At 46.1% G+C, this 18,857-nt stretch overlaps 1 protein-coding gene across 11 annotated transcripts in view; it reads left to right on the forward strand.

Moving 5' to 3' along the window:
- Positions 1–17,883, forward strand: part of PFKFB3 (6-phosphofructo-2-kinase/fructose-2,6-biphosphatase 3) — a 36,795-nt gene extending 18,912 nt beyond the window's left edge. For 4 of the 11 annotated variants that reach the window (XM_015863984.2, XM_015864144.2, XM_032441099.1 and 1 more), the window contains 16 exons: positions 3,006–3,131; positions 3,402–3,498; positions 3,692–3,758; positions 4,057–4,131; positions 4,297–4,353; positions 5,543–5,667; positions 6,484–6,691; positions 7,368–7,514; positions 7,848–7,952; positions 8,572–8,701; positions 8,901–8,963; positions 9,128–9,192; positions 10,597–10,767; positions 12,236–12,258; positions 14,080–14,130; positions 15,023–15,174. In XM_015863984.2, coding sequence (XP_015719470.1) covers positions 3,006–3,131; positions 3,402–3,498; positions 3,692–3,758; positions 4,057–4,131; positions 4,297–4,353; positions 5,543–5,667; positions 6,484–6,691; positions 7,368–7,514; positions 7,848–7,952; positions 8,572–8,701; positions 8,901–8,963; positions 9,128–9,192; positions 10,597–10,767; positions 12,236–12,258; positions 14,080–14,130; positions 15,023–15,029 — 1,517 coding nt within the window. In that variant the 3' untranslated portion in view covers positions 15,030–15,174. Of the gene's footprint in view, positions 1–3,005; positions 3,132–3,401; positions 3,499–3,691; positions 3,759–4,056; positions 4,132–4,296; positions 4,354–5,542; positions 5,668–6,483; positions 6,692–7,367; positions 7,515–7,847; positions 7,953–8,571; positions 8,702–8,900; positions 8,964–9,127; positions 9,193–10,596; positions 10,768–12,235; positions 12,263–14,079; positions 14,131–15,022 lie in introns of those variants that run through there. The other 7 variants (XM_032441169.1, XM_015863899.1, XM_015864074.2 and 4 more) reach the window with 6 other exon arrangements.
- Positions 17,884–18,857: the final 974 nt, after the last annotated feature.

Here is an 18,857-nt window from a genome sequence, read left to right on the forward strand (position 1 = left end):
AGAGAGAAGGCAGAGAGGGCTCGAACTCCATAGCATCGCTCCTTACACGTGGGATGCAGAGAGATCGCATGGGTGTGGGTTCTGTGGGCTATTTGGGGTGATTTGTGGTGTAGGAATGTGTCCCTTGGAGGTGTCAGCAGAATGAAAGAGGGGAAGAACCAAAAGGTGGAAAAAGGGAATCTGAGAATGGAGTAGAAGATGCGGAGTGGGTTTTTAGGAGGGGGGAGGCACATGGGAGTGCTGCCTGCTTACAAAGTGGCAATAAAAGCGCATGGATTTGAGTGGTGGCTCTTTATTATTTAACCATATATAGAAGAAAAGCTTCCTTTTTTGTCTTTATTCTTTTTCTTTCTGCGCTCCAGTGGGCTCTCAGCAGTTCCCATACATGAGGTCCTGTGATATTTTCTCATAGCAGTTGGGTTTGTTGAGCTTAGAGAAGGTCCTGGGGAGACCTCGTTGTGTCCTTCCAGTACTAGAAGGAAAGTTGTAAGCAGTAGAGGGAGCATGAGTTAATGGTGACAGGATAAGGGGAAATATTAACTAAAAAAGAGGCAATTTAGGTTAGAAGTTCAGAAGGAATTATTTACTTGGAGGATGGTGAGGTGCTGTGATGGCTTGACCAAAGAACTGTGTGTGCCCCATCCATGAAGGTTCTTAATGCCAGGTTGGATGGGGCCCTGGGCAGCCTGATCTGATGAGTGACAACAGCCCATGGCAGTGGGGTTGGAACTGGATGGGCTTTAAGTTCAAAGCCATTCAATGAAATACACTGCTGAAGCCTTTTGGAAGTCATCCCTGACCTTGGATTACCTGAACTGCTGTCCATAATAAGTAATGAATATGCATTGAAAACCCTGATAGCTTTCCAGTGTGGTGAAAAGGAATGATGAATTGGGTCTTTGTGAAGCACTGGGAGCAAAAACACGGGTTCTGTTTCATCCCTGCTGCAAGGTTTCCTAGAGCTCAGGGCTGGCTTTTGTGATATTGCTCAATTTGGGCTCAGGTTTCTGATAAGTAGGTGCATGTGATGAGCCCACCACTAACCTGGAGCTCTGGGATATGTTTCTAGGTTCCTAACCAGATGCTTTATCCACATTACGGGGGAACCTGGGTCTTGCATTTACTAGCAGACTGATCTGGGGAGAGATTCCTCCAGCTGTTCTCTTTGGTTTTGTTGCCCCCTGCATGGGGGCAGGAGCTTTGGGACCACCTCTGTTCCACTTGTTCATGCCCCCTTCAGCTCCAAACAGTACCCAGCATTGTCCCTGTTCCTCGTTAAGCACCATTATTTTAATTGCTCAAACCCTCCTGGCTCCAGTCTTTGGTATCTTGTATCTGCTAGCAGATAGAGAAAGGAGGAGCGGATCTATTCAGGTGTAATTCTTTTCTCTCTCAAGTTATTAGAGCATGTGAGATGTGTTTTCTCTGCCTATACTTCACACTCAAAGAGCAAAAGCTCTTTTCCTTTGGATGCCTGGCAACCCCCTGGGTACCCCAGTGTGCAAAGTCAGTGCGTGCTACTGAGGTCAGTGTGAGCTGCCCTGATCTGCCCTGGGCTTTTGAAATATGGCACCCAAGGGGACAGGATGCACAAAGAAACCCAGGAAAGCAGAATACTTAAAGAGGGTTGGGAGAAGGGAGAAACCCCACCTTTTGATAGTTTTCTCATCTCCTTTCTGCTCTATTGAGACAGCCAAAGCAGATGCTGAGTGGCTCTTTGCAGCAGTTCTGGCATTTTTTTAATGTGTGGCTTTAATTTGGCTGTAGGATTTTCTTTTTGCTTGTTTGTTTGTTGGAAGGGAAATGCCACGTACTTCACATACTCTGTGCATACCTCTTGGTTTATGTGCCTGTCCCTGAGACCAATCCCTCCCCACTACCTCCATCCTCTGGCAGCCACCAATTGTGCTGCTTCCCGGGATCCCACCTGCCCCATAGCAAGGCGAGCAGCTCAGCTCACAGCCCATAATTAAGGCACATTTTTATGGCTCTGCCATCAGCCATTCACTCCCCGCATTCCTTTCCCATGAGGTTTCCAGGATTGAAGGGTTGGATGAGAAATCCCGTTGGAGGGGCTCGCTCCTTGCCGGGAGGGCTCAGCACGTGATGCTGAGTGGTATGAAAGGTGCCTGCCTAATCCAAATTCCATTAGGCATCGTTAAGATCTTCCCTTCCTGCCTGTAAAGTGCTTGGCTTGCTGCCTTGGCCTCTTGATGTGTAGAAGCCATGTGAACGTTTGTGATGTGGGAGGGCAGAGGGATGCTGCTATGTGTTCTTTCCTATGTACTAATGTCCCAGAATTTACTTTCTAAAGGATTTATGGAGAAAAGTGACTCTCCTGGCTACTTTTGTCATTATTCTGCCTGCATTTTGGTCATGCAGTTCTATTGAATTGGAGTCGTCTTCAACTTTCCAGTCATCACTCTGGTTTATTTCCACCTTTTTGATACAGGACCCTCTTTATAACAAAAAAAAAACAAGCTTAGGTTTAGGAGATGAATAATTCCCATGTATCTGCTTTTACGTGCTGATGAGTCTAATAAAATTAGGGCCATCCTCTTGATTTTCCTAAGATCAGCCTACCATAGAGATGAGGGATTGTATTCCCCTTGATGGGGAAACAGGATCGTGCAAGATGCTTTGGGAAGGCAGCTGTACCTCTACAGCCATCAATATGTTCTCCTTTGTCCTGCTGGGTCTGAATTTGGGTCAGTGTGGCTTAACTGGGGCAGTCATCTCACTTGTGATTCACAGAGCCATCCACCAAATGCTCCAGCTCTGATGTCCTCATTCAGCAGATTCCATTCTGAAACTGAGTCGGTGGATTTCCCTGCTTGAGGTTTTAATCATTGAGACTCAAGGGTGGAGGATACAGGGGAGATGGTGCAGAGACTTTGGGCTTTCTGTAACTTCAAAAGGACCTGGAAGAGGCTGTCTCAACAACAAGGAAGATGAGCTGATGGATTAACAGCTGCTTATGTTTTGCTTTCTCTTCTTTCTCATAGCCTGTGGGCCACAGCTTGCCAATTCCCCCACTGTGATAGTGATGGTTGGTCTCCCAGCCCGGGGGAAGACCTACATCTCCAAGAAGCTGACTCGTTATCTCAACTGGATCGGTGTTCCAACGAAAGGTGAGGTGTTCACAGGCTGCTGGGGAAAGGACCAGCTTCAGTCCACAAAGTGCTACAGGGCCTCAGTCCCACTGCTGGTGGGACATTGTCCCACATGGGAAGGGAGATGCCCCATTTTTCCCTTTGAAACAAAGAGATGTCCCTGAGCCTTTTACTCTAAAGATGTCTTTTCTCAGTCTGTTGCTAAAAAGTGTTATTCCTGGGAGCTGCATGCTGACTTGAGCTGATGTTTCCTCCAGGTTTTTATGATTTTTAACCTTTCTCCTGCAGTTTTCAATGTGGGGGAATATCGCCGTGAGGCAGTGAAGCATTACAGCTCCTATGACTTCTTTCGCCCTGACAACGAAGAGGCTATGAAAGTCAGGAGGTGAGTATGCACCCAACTGCCATTGGTATCCCAAATGGGTTGTGAAGGTTGCAGGGGGGTTACTCTATTGTTGTGGCGTGATGGACAGAAGGGCTGGGCTGGATCTTGAGGCTTCCCTGGTGTACAGGCACAAATTGAAGCTGCTGGGGCTTGGTAGGTCAGGATCGCCAATGCATCCTGGTCTCTTTTGCAGGCAGTGTGCTCTGGCTGCCCTGAGGGATGTCAAGCTGTACCTGACGGAGGAGGCTGGCCAGATTGCGGTAAGAGATGCCCTCTGTGGTACTTGGCACTAATGAAAGTGCTGAGCCCTGTGCAGGTCAGGGCAATGTTACCTGCAGGAAGAGGGGCTCAGAAACTGGGAGAAGGTTCCTAAACGCTCCCAGAAATGAGGCAGATGGAGGATGGATGTCATAAAATTCCCTTAATGAGAGAGAAAAGCGTGTGGCTTAGTGTGAGCTCAGCTCCTATAATATATCCACCGTTCCACCTGGATGTAGTTTGACGGGCTCAGTGAGAAACCAGGCATCCCTGGGGCTAACCAAATTCTTTGCTTTACAGGTTTTTGATGCCACAAATACCACACGGGAGAGGAGAGGGATGATCCTAAATTTTGCCAAAGAAAATGGGTTCAAGGTTGGTACCGTCTTGCTGCTGCCCATCTTGCATAGACAACATTATGTTATATATTATTAACAATGTGTAGTTTATCGCTGATATGCTATCCTCATGAGGCTCTGTTTTAAGGGGGATTTTGAACCTTACTGCTGGCTTTCAGCTGAGTTTTGCTGTGCTTTGCAGGTGTTCTTCATTGAATCTGTCTGCAACGATCCCAATGTTGTTGCCACCAATGTCATGGTAAGAGTGAAAGCCACTTGCTTTTCTCTTGTATAGGATTTTTCACCTGTATCCAATTGGTTTCTTTTCAAAAGGCATCTTGCCAGGCTCAGCTGAGGATTAGGAGTTTTGTCTTTTTATAATATATTTGTCCTGGGATGAGAAGGGAGCCCTTGCGTTCTGTTGATGTCTAATGGTATCAAGGAGAGGTGTATAAAGTATTCAGGATACTTTAGTGATCCCAAACACCCTTTCTAAGCGATAGGTGTGGTTGAGGGCTTAAATCCCATCAGATTGCTTGGTGGGTGTGGTTTAAATTCCAGTTAGATTTGGTGACTTCAGCCACATCCAGTTTCACAGTATCTATTAAGGTCTGCTTTGAGGGGAATAGCAGATCTGCTCAGAGGCTTCCTGCCACTACCTGACAACTTGAGTGGGGGAGTGACATAAAACATTACTTATCAGCTCTTTTGGGAGCTACCAGATCTTTGATTTCTCATCAGCAGAAATGAGCTTTTGCCCTTTAGGCTTGGCTAGGGTGAGTAGATGCTAATTGGCCTACCTGGGCATGATTAACTTCAATGGCAGTGTCCTTTTTCCCCCCCTTGGGCTATGCTTCAGCCTTATCTCCAGCCTACCTTTTATAAGTTGTTTTACCATGTCTGGGAATGTGTCACAGGATATCCAGAGTCTATCAGGGGTTTTTCATGGGCCTTTGCCCCATTCCCAAGACTGGCTTAACAATAGGCACCAGTCTAGGGGCATTTGTTCCTGCTGGGAGCTGCTGCCCTATGATGTTATCCCATTGGTGTCAGGATTGTTTGGGGGGTTACTGATGTGTAATACGCCTGCTCAAACCCAAATCTTCAGGAAAGACATCGTATTAAAGCAAGTTAGATAGAACTTAGTCCCTGTGAGTTCTTCTAGTCTACATCTATCGTATTCTAGGATGTAGTAACACAATGGTTTATAGCAAATATGTTTTCCTTGTCTTTAACTTTTGGTCTTGTTCACTCACATGTTATAAGTGATGGATGTATAATGGCTCAGCCAGCCAGCAGCTGGGTCATGACAGGATTTTGAGATTAGCATGCTCTGACTATATGAGTCCTATTCTACCTGTTGCCACAGGGAGGGCAGCAGCCTTCTCTGCCTCCTTGGGAACCTTCCTAACATCTCTTTTTTTGGTGTGTTCTTTCCCCTGTTGTAGGAAGTAAAACTGTCCAGTCCTGATTACCGGGACTGTAATTCTACCGATGCCATGGAGGACTTCATGAAAAGAATCAATTGTTACCAAGCCAGTTACCAGCCTCTTGACCCTGATGACTATGACCGGTAAGAAACTTTTCTGACTTACAAAGAGCCTGTCTTTGAATGTCTTTTGTTTCCTGGGAACGGAGTAATGAAGTATGGAGCTGTATTTCACTTGGTGTTCAAACACGTGACTGTGCTAGAATAATGTGTGGTCAAGGCTCGCTATAAATCATGCTCGTTCTTTTAAAATGTAATGCTGTCTTCTCTAGCCCTGTGTTAGAGAGCGTGTAATGGTTTTGATGGTGTGTTCATAGGAACACAGATGTCTTGAACTGGAAGAGACCTTAAAGATTATCTAGTTTAGGCATAAATACGTATAAAAGAAAGGGATGGGCAGGTGGGCTGGAGTGTTTCTGGGATGCTTTTGTCATGCTGCCAGTTAAAAGAAGGGGCTGTTTAGGCAAGCTCAAGGTTAACCCAGGGTACGCAACTAAGGCTTGCTCAACCTTTGCTGTCCTGTATAGCCACGTGGGCAGCCAGTCAGTAATGTTTCACCTCTCAGCCTTTCCACTGCTCACAGACACATCCATGTGCTTTGTGTGGATAATCCTTGACCAGTTCAGTGCTGTCCTGAGGTGGGATGTGCTTCTTGCTAGGCTTAATCCTCTTTATTGCTGCAAGGAGGGAAGCTAATTACACTCATGTTACTTAGCTCTCCATGAATTGCTGCAACCTACCAACTTCCTGTTGAAAATAGCCTGCAGGAAATCCTTTTAGCTGAGTGATTATATTGACTGAGATACCTCACAAGGCCGTTTTGTGGGGTGATGGTTTTCCTTTCTACTTTCCCTCACTGACACCCACCTCACCCCCTCATCCTTGCTGTGTTTTCCCTAGGGAGCTTTCTCTCATCAAAGTCATCGATGTTGGCCGGCGGTTCCTGGTCAACAGGGTTCAGGATCACATCCAAAGCAGGATTGTTTACTACCTAATGAACATCCACGTGCAGCCACGCACCATCTACCTCTGCCGGCACGGTGAGAGCGAGTATAACCTCAAGGGGAAGATTGGAGGTGACTCAGGCCTCTCCAACAGGGGCAAGAAGGTAAGGAGAGGAATATTTCCCTGGGATTTAGATGTAGGAGATGCCATCTATTGGGCTGACTGTTTAATCAGTGCCCGCTGGGATGATCTGAAGATTCATCTATAGGGCTTGTCAAATTTTGGCTTGAGCATGGCCTCAAAAAACTCTCTTATATAATATTTAAGAGCTCAGTTTGCTTAGTAATTGATTCTTCAAGGACTGGTCAAGAGAGCTGGTTCATGGAAGGCTAATATCTGTTTTGGCTTTCTATTACCATTTTGAAGTCCTAATGGACCTGCTCACTTGAGGTGTGATTTGTCAAGGACTACATGAAACATCAGTTAACTCTCTGACAAATAAACAGAACTTTGGTTAAGGATGCTCTGGGATATTTCACGTCATAGGAGAGTCCAGGTTGTGACACAGTTTCTTGGATGCTACTCCTGTTCCTTGATTACATTAGGTTGCAGCTTTCTCCTCTTCCATTCTTTGTTCCCATACTCCATTATAGCTTTTTGGGAATCACAGATCTGTGAGGCAGTTCCCCACCTTAGAACATAAGGCCAATACATCTGCCATGGAAGACAGAAAGGATCTGGAGAAGGGGATGTTTACTAGGAAGCAGGGAGGAAAATTCATTGGGAAGCTGAATGGGATCCCACTTGGATCAGGAATCAACCTCTTCTCTTTCCTACAGTTTGCACTGTCACTTAAAAAGTTTGTTGAGGAGCAGAACCTGAAGGATCTCAAAGTCTGGACCAGCCAGCTAAAGAGAACAATCCAAACAGCAGAAGCGCTCCAGCTGTCCTATGAGCAGTGGAAGGCCCTCAATGAAATAGATGCTGTAAGTAGCTTTGATTGCAGGAGGAGATGATTGTGCTGGCTTTTTTTCAGTCTTAAGTCTCACCTTCTGTAGGGAGCTTTCCCTTCTATGGGGAATTGTATACTTTTCCTGCTCTGGCACTCAAAATCTGGCTTGTGATTTTATCTCTACCTTAAACAGAATATTCAAGATGTTGGCTTGAATAAGTAGGTTAAGGTGACTTGTTCATGAAACTGCTCTATATCCAATCCTTCAGCACATTAAAGACAGTTGCCTTGGAGAAGGGTGTGTGGGTTAGGTGGACCAATTCGTTTTAACATGGCCAGTAACCACATGATTATTTTCTTCTTGCAGGGTGTGTGTGAAGAAATGACTTATGAAGAAATCAGGGACCAGTATCCAGAGGAATTTGCTTTACGTGATCAGGATAAATATTACTACCGCTATCCTTCTGGAGAGGTAGGAGAACTTTGGAGATGTGGCTGTTACTTATGTCAGTTCTGGATGGTAATTTTGGTTGTGAACTGACATTTTTAGTCCCAAATTAAAGATCATGTCTGTAGATGCTTGGGAACAATAAATCTTCAGTCTAATGAAAGCGGGTCTAAAGGAGAGTATCTGTGAGTGACTGACGTTGACTCTAGGTGCCTGGGTTCCTTCTGGGTGTCTGTCATGGTTCCATATGAAATGGTAGATCTTGAAACTTTTCAAAACCTGAGAGATATTCAGGGTGATTCATACTTCAGAGCTTAAAAACTCAAAGAAAAGCAAGTTCTGAGACAATGGAGGCAGTAATCTGAATACCCCTGTGCAGTTGTAGGTTACCTCAGTAAACTCTTCAGGGCTGTAACTAAGGCATTAATGTTGTTTTTTTTTTTCCTTCCTCTGATCAGTAGCTATGTTATAGAGTAGCCGAGTTGAAGCACTGTTAAATTTACTCATCTTTATCAGTAATTATGTTAGTTTAATTCAATAAGAGGTATGAAATCAAATACTTAGACCAAGACAATGATAATTGTTTCTTTTGAGGTCTTCGTCTTCCTGACTCTATGCTCATCTCCCTGCTCTTCTGTTTCAGTCCTACCAAGACCTGGTGCAGCGCCTGGAACCAGTCATCATGGAGCTGGAGAGACAAGAGAATGTCCTTGTGATCTGCCACCAGGCTGTCATGCGTTGTCTCCTTGCTTACTTCCTGGACAAGAGTGCAGGTGAGCTCCCTGTGCCTGGGCAGGAGGTGGATCCTGTTGGAGGAGGGATACAGCTTGAAGGAGATGAGATGAGCTTATGTCTGTGCAGGGCCTGGAGTATGGCATCTCTTTGATATGGGGTTGGTTTAGGTGCTGAGGAAGATTTCTGAACCTGTTTTTAGAGAAGAGTGGGGTTAATCTTGCTTTGCTTTCTCTGCAGATGAAATGCCCTACCTGAAATGTCCTCTTCACACAGTATTGAAGTTGACCCCAGTGGCTTATGGTAAGTGGGGAATGCTACTTAATCAATGAGCTGAGGTGTTCAACTTGCAGCTCCTCACAAACCCAAACTTCTGGGACACAGGCAGAGGTCTGGGATGGAGCACCTTGTTAACACCTTCCCTTGGGGTTTGCTGACAGCCTCTGTCTCTCTGCTTCCTTCTGCAGGCTGCCGTGTGGAGTCCATCTCCCTGAATATTGAAGCTGTTAACACGCACAGGGAGCGGCCAGAGGTAAGTGTTTCTTTCCCTCTGAGACATCCTTTGGGTGTTCCCTTCTTTTGCCCTGTGGTAACCCATCAGGGAGGATGTCTGGGGAGATTGCTCAACCTAATGCTCAAAGTGCCATTGGAGGACTGGGTGCATCAGTTGGGCTCTTGCTCTGCGTAGATGTGGCTGATAGAGTTCTTTTCCCTTGGAAAACCCTCATGCATGTGCCTGCTACCTAGTTTAAAGCTGACCCAGGGAGAAGTCAGTTGGCCTCTGACTTTAGCCTTCGTGGTCATCCAGTTGCCCAACAGGGAAATACAGCTGTGGATGGAGAAGGTGACTTCTCTCAGGTTTTCCAGCTGGCTGGCAGAATCCACGCTTGGTGGCTTGGCCAGCACCTGCCTGTGTAGTTTTTCCTGGCATGCTTATGTGTCTATGAGTCTATTAGAGTGCTGTTATGTAGGGTGGTGGATTACTAGGGGAGAAGACCCCTTGCATGGAGGAGAAAAACTCAATAAAGTCAGGTCTGTGTGCTCCACCAGGAGCTCAGAGGCCAGAACTAGGAGACATTAGAGCAAGGGGATGCCAGCTCGATGGTCACTCAAAGGGGAGCCCTGCATTCCAACCTTTCCAGCTCGTTGTGATGGGTCCTGTCTGAGATTTGGGTGGTCTCATCCATCCCCCTTTGGACCACATGTTTTCTTTCTCCTTGACCTCAATGCATAGGAAAAGCTGGTCACTTTCCCATAGCATCAGGGCCGTTGATGCCCTTGCATCACTGTTGCCAGGAGTGGCTATGGGGCTCAGTTAGGATGGAGCGAGGCATGTGCAAAGCGCTTGGGTTCCTCTGCTCAGCTGCAAAGATGCTGCCCTCCATCCCACATGCCTTGAGTTGGAGCTTGGTGCTGTGCTGACCCTCACTGGCTGCTCTGTCCCACTTCCCCATCCTTTTGTATCTACTCGAGCTCGCTCATCATTCCTCTTCTTGCTTTCACAGTCAGAGGGACCAGCTTTGAGGAGTAGAGCGATGGGCACCTCTCTGTGCCAAGTGGTGGCTGTTGGTTACTGCTATACTTTGTAGTAATGCACGTTTTACTTTCATGATTAAAGGCTCAGGTGTGGACAAAAACGTTTCTGAGCTCAGGGCTCTCTTTATATTTTTTTCCCTCCCTTTCTTGGCAAATTATATTTAAGTTCTCAAACATTTTGCATCAGTTTCTCTTTTTGGTGTCCAGAGCATTTCATTGCATCCAGCTAATCCTTTTGCACATGGAAAGCAATTGTGGGGGAAAAGAGGAGGCTGCTTTAAGGAAAGAGACAACTTGCTTTTTTTTTCCTTTTATAACTGTCGCCTTCTTCCCTTTTCATTTTTATTTTATTTCTTTTTATTTACTTTATTTTTTTTTTCTTTGTCTCACTCTAATTCAGGAAGCAAAGAAGGGACCTAACCCGCTCATGAGACGTAATAGCGTTACCCCTCTAGCAAGCCCAGAGCCCATCAAAAAGCCTCGCATCAACAGCTTTGAGGAGCATGTGGCTGTTTCTTCCACCCTGCCAGGCTGTGTTCCTCAGGAAGTGCCCACGCAGATGCCGGGACAAGTTAGTTGATCTCTTAATTTTGTTTTATTTTTTATTTTTTAATTTATTTTTATTTTTGGTTGTCATTCTTGTTGTTTGTTTGTTGTCCTCCTGCTGTCGCTCCTGAAGCTGAGAACGGCTTGCACTTGTCGCATCTTGTGCTGCTGCTGGCTCTGACATGCTCTGTCTGCGCTTCTCCCGTGGGTGCTGTGTCCCCCTATCCATGTTGGGTTGGTTTTTGGGAGCAGCCAGTGATAGGTGGCTGTTAGTCCTTTGGTCATCCCGAAGCTGTGGATTTAATCAAGCAGCTGGTCTAGGCTTTTGCCTTGGTGTCCCCCATCTGACATTGTTGTGTCACACAACTGTGAAATAGTTTGGGTTGGAAAGGACCTTTGGGTCCAGCTGGTCTAACCCCATGTCAAGCCAGCATCATCCAGGTCAGAGTCTCCACAACCATGTCCATGTGAGAGCCAGTTGGCAAAGCAGGCAAAACCAAAGGCCTCATGCCTACCTCACTCTTCCCTCCCCTAAGGCATTTGTTCCACTGTAGACCTGGGCATTGCAATAACACACATGTTCTTGGGCTTCCACTTAGAAAATTATTGTCAGGACCCATTTCTGCCTGAAGTTCTCTATTCCCAGAGGAATAAACAAAATGGACCAAAACTGAGCGGAAGCCAATTTTGGTGTTCACCCATGCCCGGTGTATCAGTTGCATTCTGCAGCCCCGGGTGAAAACCCAGGGATTCATAGAATCATTACAGTTGGAAAGACCACTAAGATCAGCTAGTCCAACCATGAACCTGTTCCTATGACTGCTCTAGACATGTTACTCAGTACAACATCTGCCCTTCTCTTGGAAGCCTTCAGGGATTGTGACTATACCACTTCCCTGGGCAGGCTGTTCCAATACCTCACCATTCAATCTGAGAAGAAGGGTTTCCTAATATCCAACCTGATCCTGCCCTGCTATGTTGCTTGTATGTTATCTTTTCTTTAATTCGCTTGTGAAAAGATGGAGGAGAGACCTTGCTTAGGGTGGGTTTTCTGGAAACAAAAACCCTATCCCTTAGTGAAGGAGCTTGGGTGGAACCAGAGAAGCAACCGTATATGGTACATGAGCCTCATATTGTGCTGCTTGTTGGGTCTTGTTGTCTTGTCTGCTCCTTCTTTGCCTTGTCTGTGTTGTCCCCAATCCCTAATCCCAGGATTAGTGTGATGTGCCCCCTGGCTCCTCTCTAACTGCTCTGCTTCATGGCTTTGCATGAACCTTTCCACTCAGTACAGCACTGAGTGGTTCAGTTGCTCAGTTTCTTGGCTTTTGGGGCTTTGCTTTGGGCTGCTCAAGTCTTACAACAAACCCTGTCCTGGCTTTAGGGTCTGGTACTATTTGGTGTCCAGGTGCCCCTTGCTGCTATTCTATGTCCCCTGCCCTGTCTCACGCAGCATTACTGACACCTCTCTTTCCCTTCTCTCTGTCTCTCTACAGCCTTTACTAGGAAAGGCATGCCTGTAAGTACCTTCTTGGGTCTTATTCTCTTCCCTCCCTCTTCCCTTGTTTCTCACTGTCCCACTGGTTGTTTTGTTGCTGTGAAACCTTGCTGGGGCATGGTTTTCTTGGACTGAATATTTGTGTGTTGGGGTGGGAATTGGGTGCATCTTAAGAATTACGAAGAGGAGGCTATGAATGTTGCTTTGTCTAACCCTTAAGTATCCTATCTTGATTAAGTGTCCAAATTCTGTTGGGAAACAGAGCAGATTACTACTTCAGGATGCTGTCTGAAGTTCTGCTTTATCATTGAGTAGTTATAAGATACTACTTAGAATAGATAGAAGATAAGATACTCTTGGATTTTCCTTGAGTTTTCCATGGTAGCACTTCATAGGTGATGGACCCAGGTGGTCTGCCTGTCATGGGGACTTGAGTTATGCCTGAGTGATGCCACTGAAGATTTCCAGATAAGGTTCTGACCTCAGCTTCCAGCAGGTTTTTATCACCTGTATGGGAAATGAAATGCATTTCTGGGAGGTAGGATGATCCAGGCATCTGTAGTTCTGCAAATGTTAATTTTGGGACTAACCTGCCCATTTTTCTTAGGCAGATTAGACACAAGGATGTCTTGATATAGCTCTAGTAGGCAAGATGCCTTGAGCCTTTAATGCATTACTTAGAATTGACTGAAGTTTTGACAGTGCTGTTAAATTATTGTATAAGAGGGACAATATGGTTCTGGATAAATTGAAGCCTTTGGACTCATTTCATGTTAACTCACTGAGTAAAGAGAGCATCAACCATTAGAGAAGGAGTGCTCAAATATCTTCTTAAAAACTAGGGAGATTTGGGAGTTCCACTGGCATAGTGCCTACGTGTCTCTGTCCTTTATAGAGCAATCAGGCCACCTCCATCCTTGTCCTGCTTCATTCTGTGAGATCAAGTTGGGAAGGGTTGCTATAAACTGGCTTTGCTTCTGTGTAACAGCTGGGGGACTTCACATTTATTCCCATTTCCCCCAAAAATGGATGGTAGAAAAGTCAGACTTTGGCTTTGTTGATGGGTGTGCTTGGGAAGAGCCTGCTGATGCTCCTGTGTGAGTGTTGAGCTGCCTGCCATGGCATGCATGCCTATGCTTCTTTTCTTGCCTGGTCTGGTTGCTTAGAGAGTGACTTTTTGTACATCCCTCCATCCAGCTTTTTCCCAGTATGTTACAATAGGAAGTACTGCATGCTGGCTGGGACACACAAAAAAAAAACCCACCTCTCTTATGTTGAATGTTAGAGGTCTGCTTCAGGTTGCACTACACCAAGAGCTCTTGGAGCAGGTGCTGATGGCTTCCCAGGTGTAGGTTGGATGCAGCAAGCTCAGGTTTCTCCAGTTCTGGGAGTCTGTTGCCACCTACTACTATGGGACTTTAGGATTTGCTTTTGAGGGAACCAAAAAGATGTCACTAAGCATTTGGTTTGTGAGGGACCTTCACTTTTGTCACTTCTGTCACCTTGTTTGTGTATCCTCACTGTCTCCCACTACAACCCATATGGGGTCAGGGGAGGTGGAGGTTCCCTCCCCTGTTAGCACTGCTGGAGGTGTTTGGCAGCAGCAGTATTGCTGAGTCAACCATCCCAGTGGGGGCTTGACCCAATCCAAGGGATACCTGGAGAGCCCAGGGACATAGCTGTGTGCTCCTGGATTGGTTTGGGTTTGCAGGATGAACTGATGTGGTTTCCTTTCCTTTTGCTTGGTTTGTGATCCAAAGTGCACTCTGTAACAATAACCCGACTTAAAAGTTTCTCCTCTCCCCTCCCTTCTTCTCCCCTTTCACTTTTTCATGCATAAAGACGACCTGTTTGTCACTTTCTCAAAGTTTTCTCTTTACTAATATTTCCAAGGTAAATAGCTGTGGGTGCACGTGGCTTTTCCTAAACCTTGTCCTGTCTCTTTAGCTACTGCAGAACAGTGCTGTCTTGTAGCATGGCCATGGCTCCTGGTGCTTGTAAGAGACCAGTTTAGGTTGTAAAGGATTAAAATAGGTTGAAAAGCCTTCCTAGCTGTTTCTTAGTCCCTTCCCCTCTCCTTCCCACCTCCCCTCCAGCCTTTTTTTGTGTAGTATTGTGATGTGAGAAACGTCCTTGTTGTGGTCATCTCTCCTTGGGTTTCTCTGATCTCCTCTATAGGAGGATCACTTCTGGGAGCTGTTCCTGCTGGTGTTCAGCTGGTTGTCCCTGGATTTGTTGTCCTTGCTGCTCACTGTGCATTAGTGGATGTCTCTTGATACTGTGGTGGCACCAGGGCTGTGCTTGAAGCCATTCTAAAAAACCTTGAAATGCTAAAGGTGAACGTTGGCTTCAGCAGCACCACTGAGGGTGGTTGGTTTCAATGCCAGATCCTCCAGGCAATCACTGCACTGGCTGGACAAACAGTGACTTCCACTCAGCAGATGTGGGGACACTGTCCACCTTTGAGGCAAGCAAGAGAGATGCTTAGTTGTTCTCTTATGGTGTCCCGTCTCCTTGTATTGCATGGACCAAAGAGCAGCTCGGTTTTCAAGCCTGCCAGATTCCCACCCTGTGGATGGGTGATGCTCAAGGGAAGGATTCAGGCAGCAAGTCAACATGTCTCCCTCACCTCTCTCCTTGAGTGGACAGTGTCTTCTCCCTCTGTAGTAGATAGATGCTTTCTTAGTGGTGACCCTTGTCATAGTGTTGTGCCCCCACCCCTTTCTCACTGTGCGAAGATACTCCAAACATGACTCTAACCATGTTCCTTCCCCTCTCGTTGCAGAACATGAACAACTCGCAGAAGCCGTCGTGAGTCCCTTAGTGCTGTCGCGAGGCCACCAGCGACACCAGCTCCCATCCCATCGTCATTTCTGAAGCTTGCTTATAAAACAGGTCTCCTCCGTTTGTGGCGAGGTCGACCCTCGGCTGTTTCTACCCACGCCTGTTCATCTGCAAACTGCTCTGCTGGAGGGGGGAGAGAGGTGGGAGAGCGATGGAGAGGAGGGAGACGAGCTCCCAGGTCTTCAGGCTGCAGCATTACTCTCCTCTCCGGTGTCCTGCTAGTGTGTAGCAAGCTGGGAAGCGCTTGTAGCGCACAGGAGTTTCCAAGTTCTAATTTTTCCTTCTCTAGGCGGTTTTGAGCTCTTTTTGTATAGACTAATGGTACCCATCCATCTTTGGGTGGAGTGTGTGTATATATGTGAATGGTGCGGGGTTAGCAGTAATGGGGACAAGAAGGGAGGGAGGGAACAGAGGGGGAATTTGGATTTTTTTTTTTCCTGTTATTATTATTATTTTATAAGTATTACTAATTTTTTTTTTTTTTGGAAGAAAGCCCTTAATGTGCTGTGCTGCAGTCCTGTGCCACCTACAGCCTGCCATGTGCACAGCCCAGCTCATTGAAACACATGAAAACGGCTGGTTTTAGCCAATAATAATAATAATACCCTCATGTTAATAGATGCATCTCGAAGCAGGGGGAGGTTGCAGAGAATATCAGTCTGCTGCTGTGAAGCTGGCTATGAGCTGCTTGTAATATCAAGGGGAACCACACTGATGTTGGCATCCTGTGGATGCTCTGTGTTGGAGGAAAGAGGAGATGGGGCGGTTGGGTCCCCGCATCACTTCAGGCTGTCAGTGGGCAGCTGCACTGGGTGCATTTTGCAGACATGCAGGTGTCCTGGCCAGGAAGCAGGACAGGTATTGACAAAAAGGTCTTAAGAAGAGCATTTTTTTTTGTTGCTGTTCTTTTTCTTTAATATATATATATACATGCACACAGGTGTGTGTGTGTGCATGTGGGTATATGTCTATACTTAGAAACCGCTTGGTTTTTGCACTTTATTTGTGGCAGGAGCATGACTATATTTCTTTTGGTTTTGTTTTGTTTTTTAACCTGTGCCTCTTTAACAGGGGAAGCTTGAATACAGGCAGTGTGTTTTTTAATTATTTTTTGTATGTGCTGGGAAGCTGGGACTGCATGAAAGTAGTCACTATTGCTTCCAAGGGGTGCGTGTGTGTGTGCGTGTATGCAGGGGGCAATGGACACAGTCCTGGCTTGGGCTCTGTTGGCCAACTCCTGGAGGTTGGAGATGAGAGCCTTTTAATACAGGCTGTGAGCCAGCAGTTGACTGTGGCAATTAACCACTACTGCGTTGTGCAAAACTGTGGTTTTTTTTTTTTCCTCCCCCCAACTCCCTCTTGTGTTCAGCATCTCCCCATTCCCAAGCACAGCTGAACTGGAGGTAGGAGGCCAAGTCATCAGGGTCCTCCACCAACAGCGGAGGGTTGGAGATGGGCAGCCCTTTGCTTCTAATCCTTTCTATGGCCTTCTCCCCTCCTCTGGGGTAGGAAACAACATCCTTGCAGATGGGAGTGGAGAGGTTTGTGGGGAGGGTTGTTTTCTTTTCCTGTTGTGAGGTTTTCTTGTGTGTGTTTCTTTTTTTTAATTACTATTTTATTTTGGCTTCTCTGGGGATGGGGAGGTGGGGAGGGAGGGTTGGTCCCTTTGTCCTATGAGAAAAGGTGAACCACAGTGCCTAGTGCTTCAGTCCCATGCAACAAAAACACATTGCATAGGCTCGGAGCAGTACCGACAGCAGGGAAGGCTCAGGGACTACACTGGTCTCTATCCAACCATCCCAGTGGTGCCCTGTATGAGCGTGTCCATATGTGTATATTGTACAGATGAAACAAAAAACACTTATTTTTTTTTTTCACCCCTTTTTTTCTTCTTGAATTTGCGATAACTGCTTTAACGCAGACTCATGCGCGTGCGGTTGACATATCAACCCTTTTGGTTTCTCTGCCTTTGAGATGCTGGGGGAAGGTGACTTGGCTGCCTTCTCAGCCTGTTTCCTGGGGAGCTGATCTGTCTCCTCCTGCTACCCAAAGATAAGCCGGCACACGCAAACATGATGTCTGGCTGCCTGTGATCAATCCTGTAAACAAGATGTTAAGCGTGTATTTGAGTGCGTGTCTATGTGTGCATACGTACAAATATATACAAGTCTGCAAGCAAGAAATAAACCTAAACCTTAAACTAATGGAAATAGAAGTCTTGGTCCTGTAAGAAGATGAAATTTGGAAGTTGGTAGGCTTTTATTTTTATCTTTTTTTCTCCCCCCTTCTTCAGGAGGGGAAGTTGGCCCATGAGTAGCCAAGTGATCCTCATGCTGGGAGTGGGTGGCAGGATGTCATCTCCACCCCATCCCATCATGCTTCCCATTGTGTTTTGGCTGTACAACCAAAGCCCAGGCAATGATGCCACAGCTGCAAAGGGAGTGAAGGTGCAAAATGGATTTGTTGAACCACACCAGACATTTTATTTTTTCCCCCTCCCTTTTCCTTTATTTTTTCCTGTATTTTTTTTTTTTTTGTGATACTTGAATTTATTTTTATGATTTTTTTTTTTTTAATAGCAAAGCGCTGTTTATTTATTTAATGTATACTGCAAAGCTTGGAGAGAGAAGAAGGGTAGTTATACTTGGGATTTGTTTTTGTTATCTCTGCTGTTAACTGTTCTGTATATACATCTGGAATAATTGCCTGATATCGAGCTGTGCCAGCTTAAACAGGGTCTGCCTTTCAGAAATTTGTATATTTTGCAGTTGCTGGACCAATAAAATAACTTGTTGAAATACAGATGCGATGTGGTTATTCGCTTGCTTTACATTTGCGCCTTTAGGTACGTAGCGTGGAGGTGTTCAAGGCCAGCTTGGATGGGGCCCTGGTCAACCTGATCCAGTGTGTAGCAGCCAGCCCATGGCAGGGTCTTGGTGCTTGATGATTTTTAAGGTCTCTTCCAACCTAAACTGTTCCATGTTCCGACCTAAGTTTGGTGTTCCCAAGGGTGATTGTGCCCAATGCAATCCTGCCATGTACACACGGGCTTTACTCTGTTCTTGTGCCCTTTATAGACCCCTCTTAGCCCTACAGTGCATTTTCTGAAGATCAGCTGAGAAAAGCCCCTCTGATCCCTTGCGTTAACCCCTTTCATTTTAACCACATGGCAGCAATTTGAAGCTTTTTGTTTGGTCCATGAAGAGCTTGTTAGTAGGAACGATGTGATTAATCCAACTGCCCTTATGGCAGGATCTCTTCACACTCTGACCGCTACATCCCAGCTGAATGTAAGATGGAGTCCAAGGTTGCTCAGAGAGGTGGTGGCTGCCCCATCCCTGGAAATATCCAAGGTTAGGCTGGATGGAGCTCTGGGCAACCTGATTGAGCTGCATGTGTCCCTGTTGATTGCAGGGAAGCTGGACTAGATGACCTGTAAGGGTCACTTCCAACTTAAATGATTATATGACTTTTTTTTTTGTTGGATAGCAGCCATTTATTCAAACCTGGTACGCCTCCTTACAGTGGTTTGGTGCTGCTCTGTCAAAGTAGAGCTGTCCCATGGGATCACGGCTGTCCTTGCCACAGAGCTGGAAAATGGTAGATGCCACATGGAAGTTGAATTGTAGGTGTGGATTTGGCTACTGCTGGTTAACTGCAGGCCCTGCTCTGATCTTCCCTGGGGCTTTGGAGGAGAAGGAGTCTTTTTAGAGCAGGGCTTGAGATGCTCAGGGACCATCTGCCTTCTCCTCTTGTCCTCATGATTCTGTAGGGTT

This window comes from Coturnix japonica, chromosome 1 (assembly GCF_001577835.2).
Source record: "Coturnix japonica isolate 7356 chromosome 1, Coturnix japonica 2.1, whole genome shotgun sequence".
Taxonomy (NCBI): domain Eukaryota; kingdom Metazoa; phylum Chordata; class Aves; order Galliformes; family Phasianidae; genus Coturnix; species Coturnix japonica.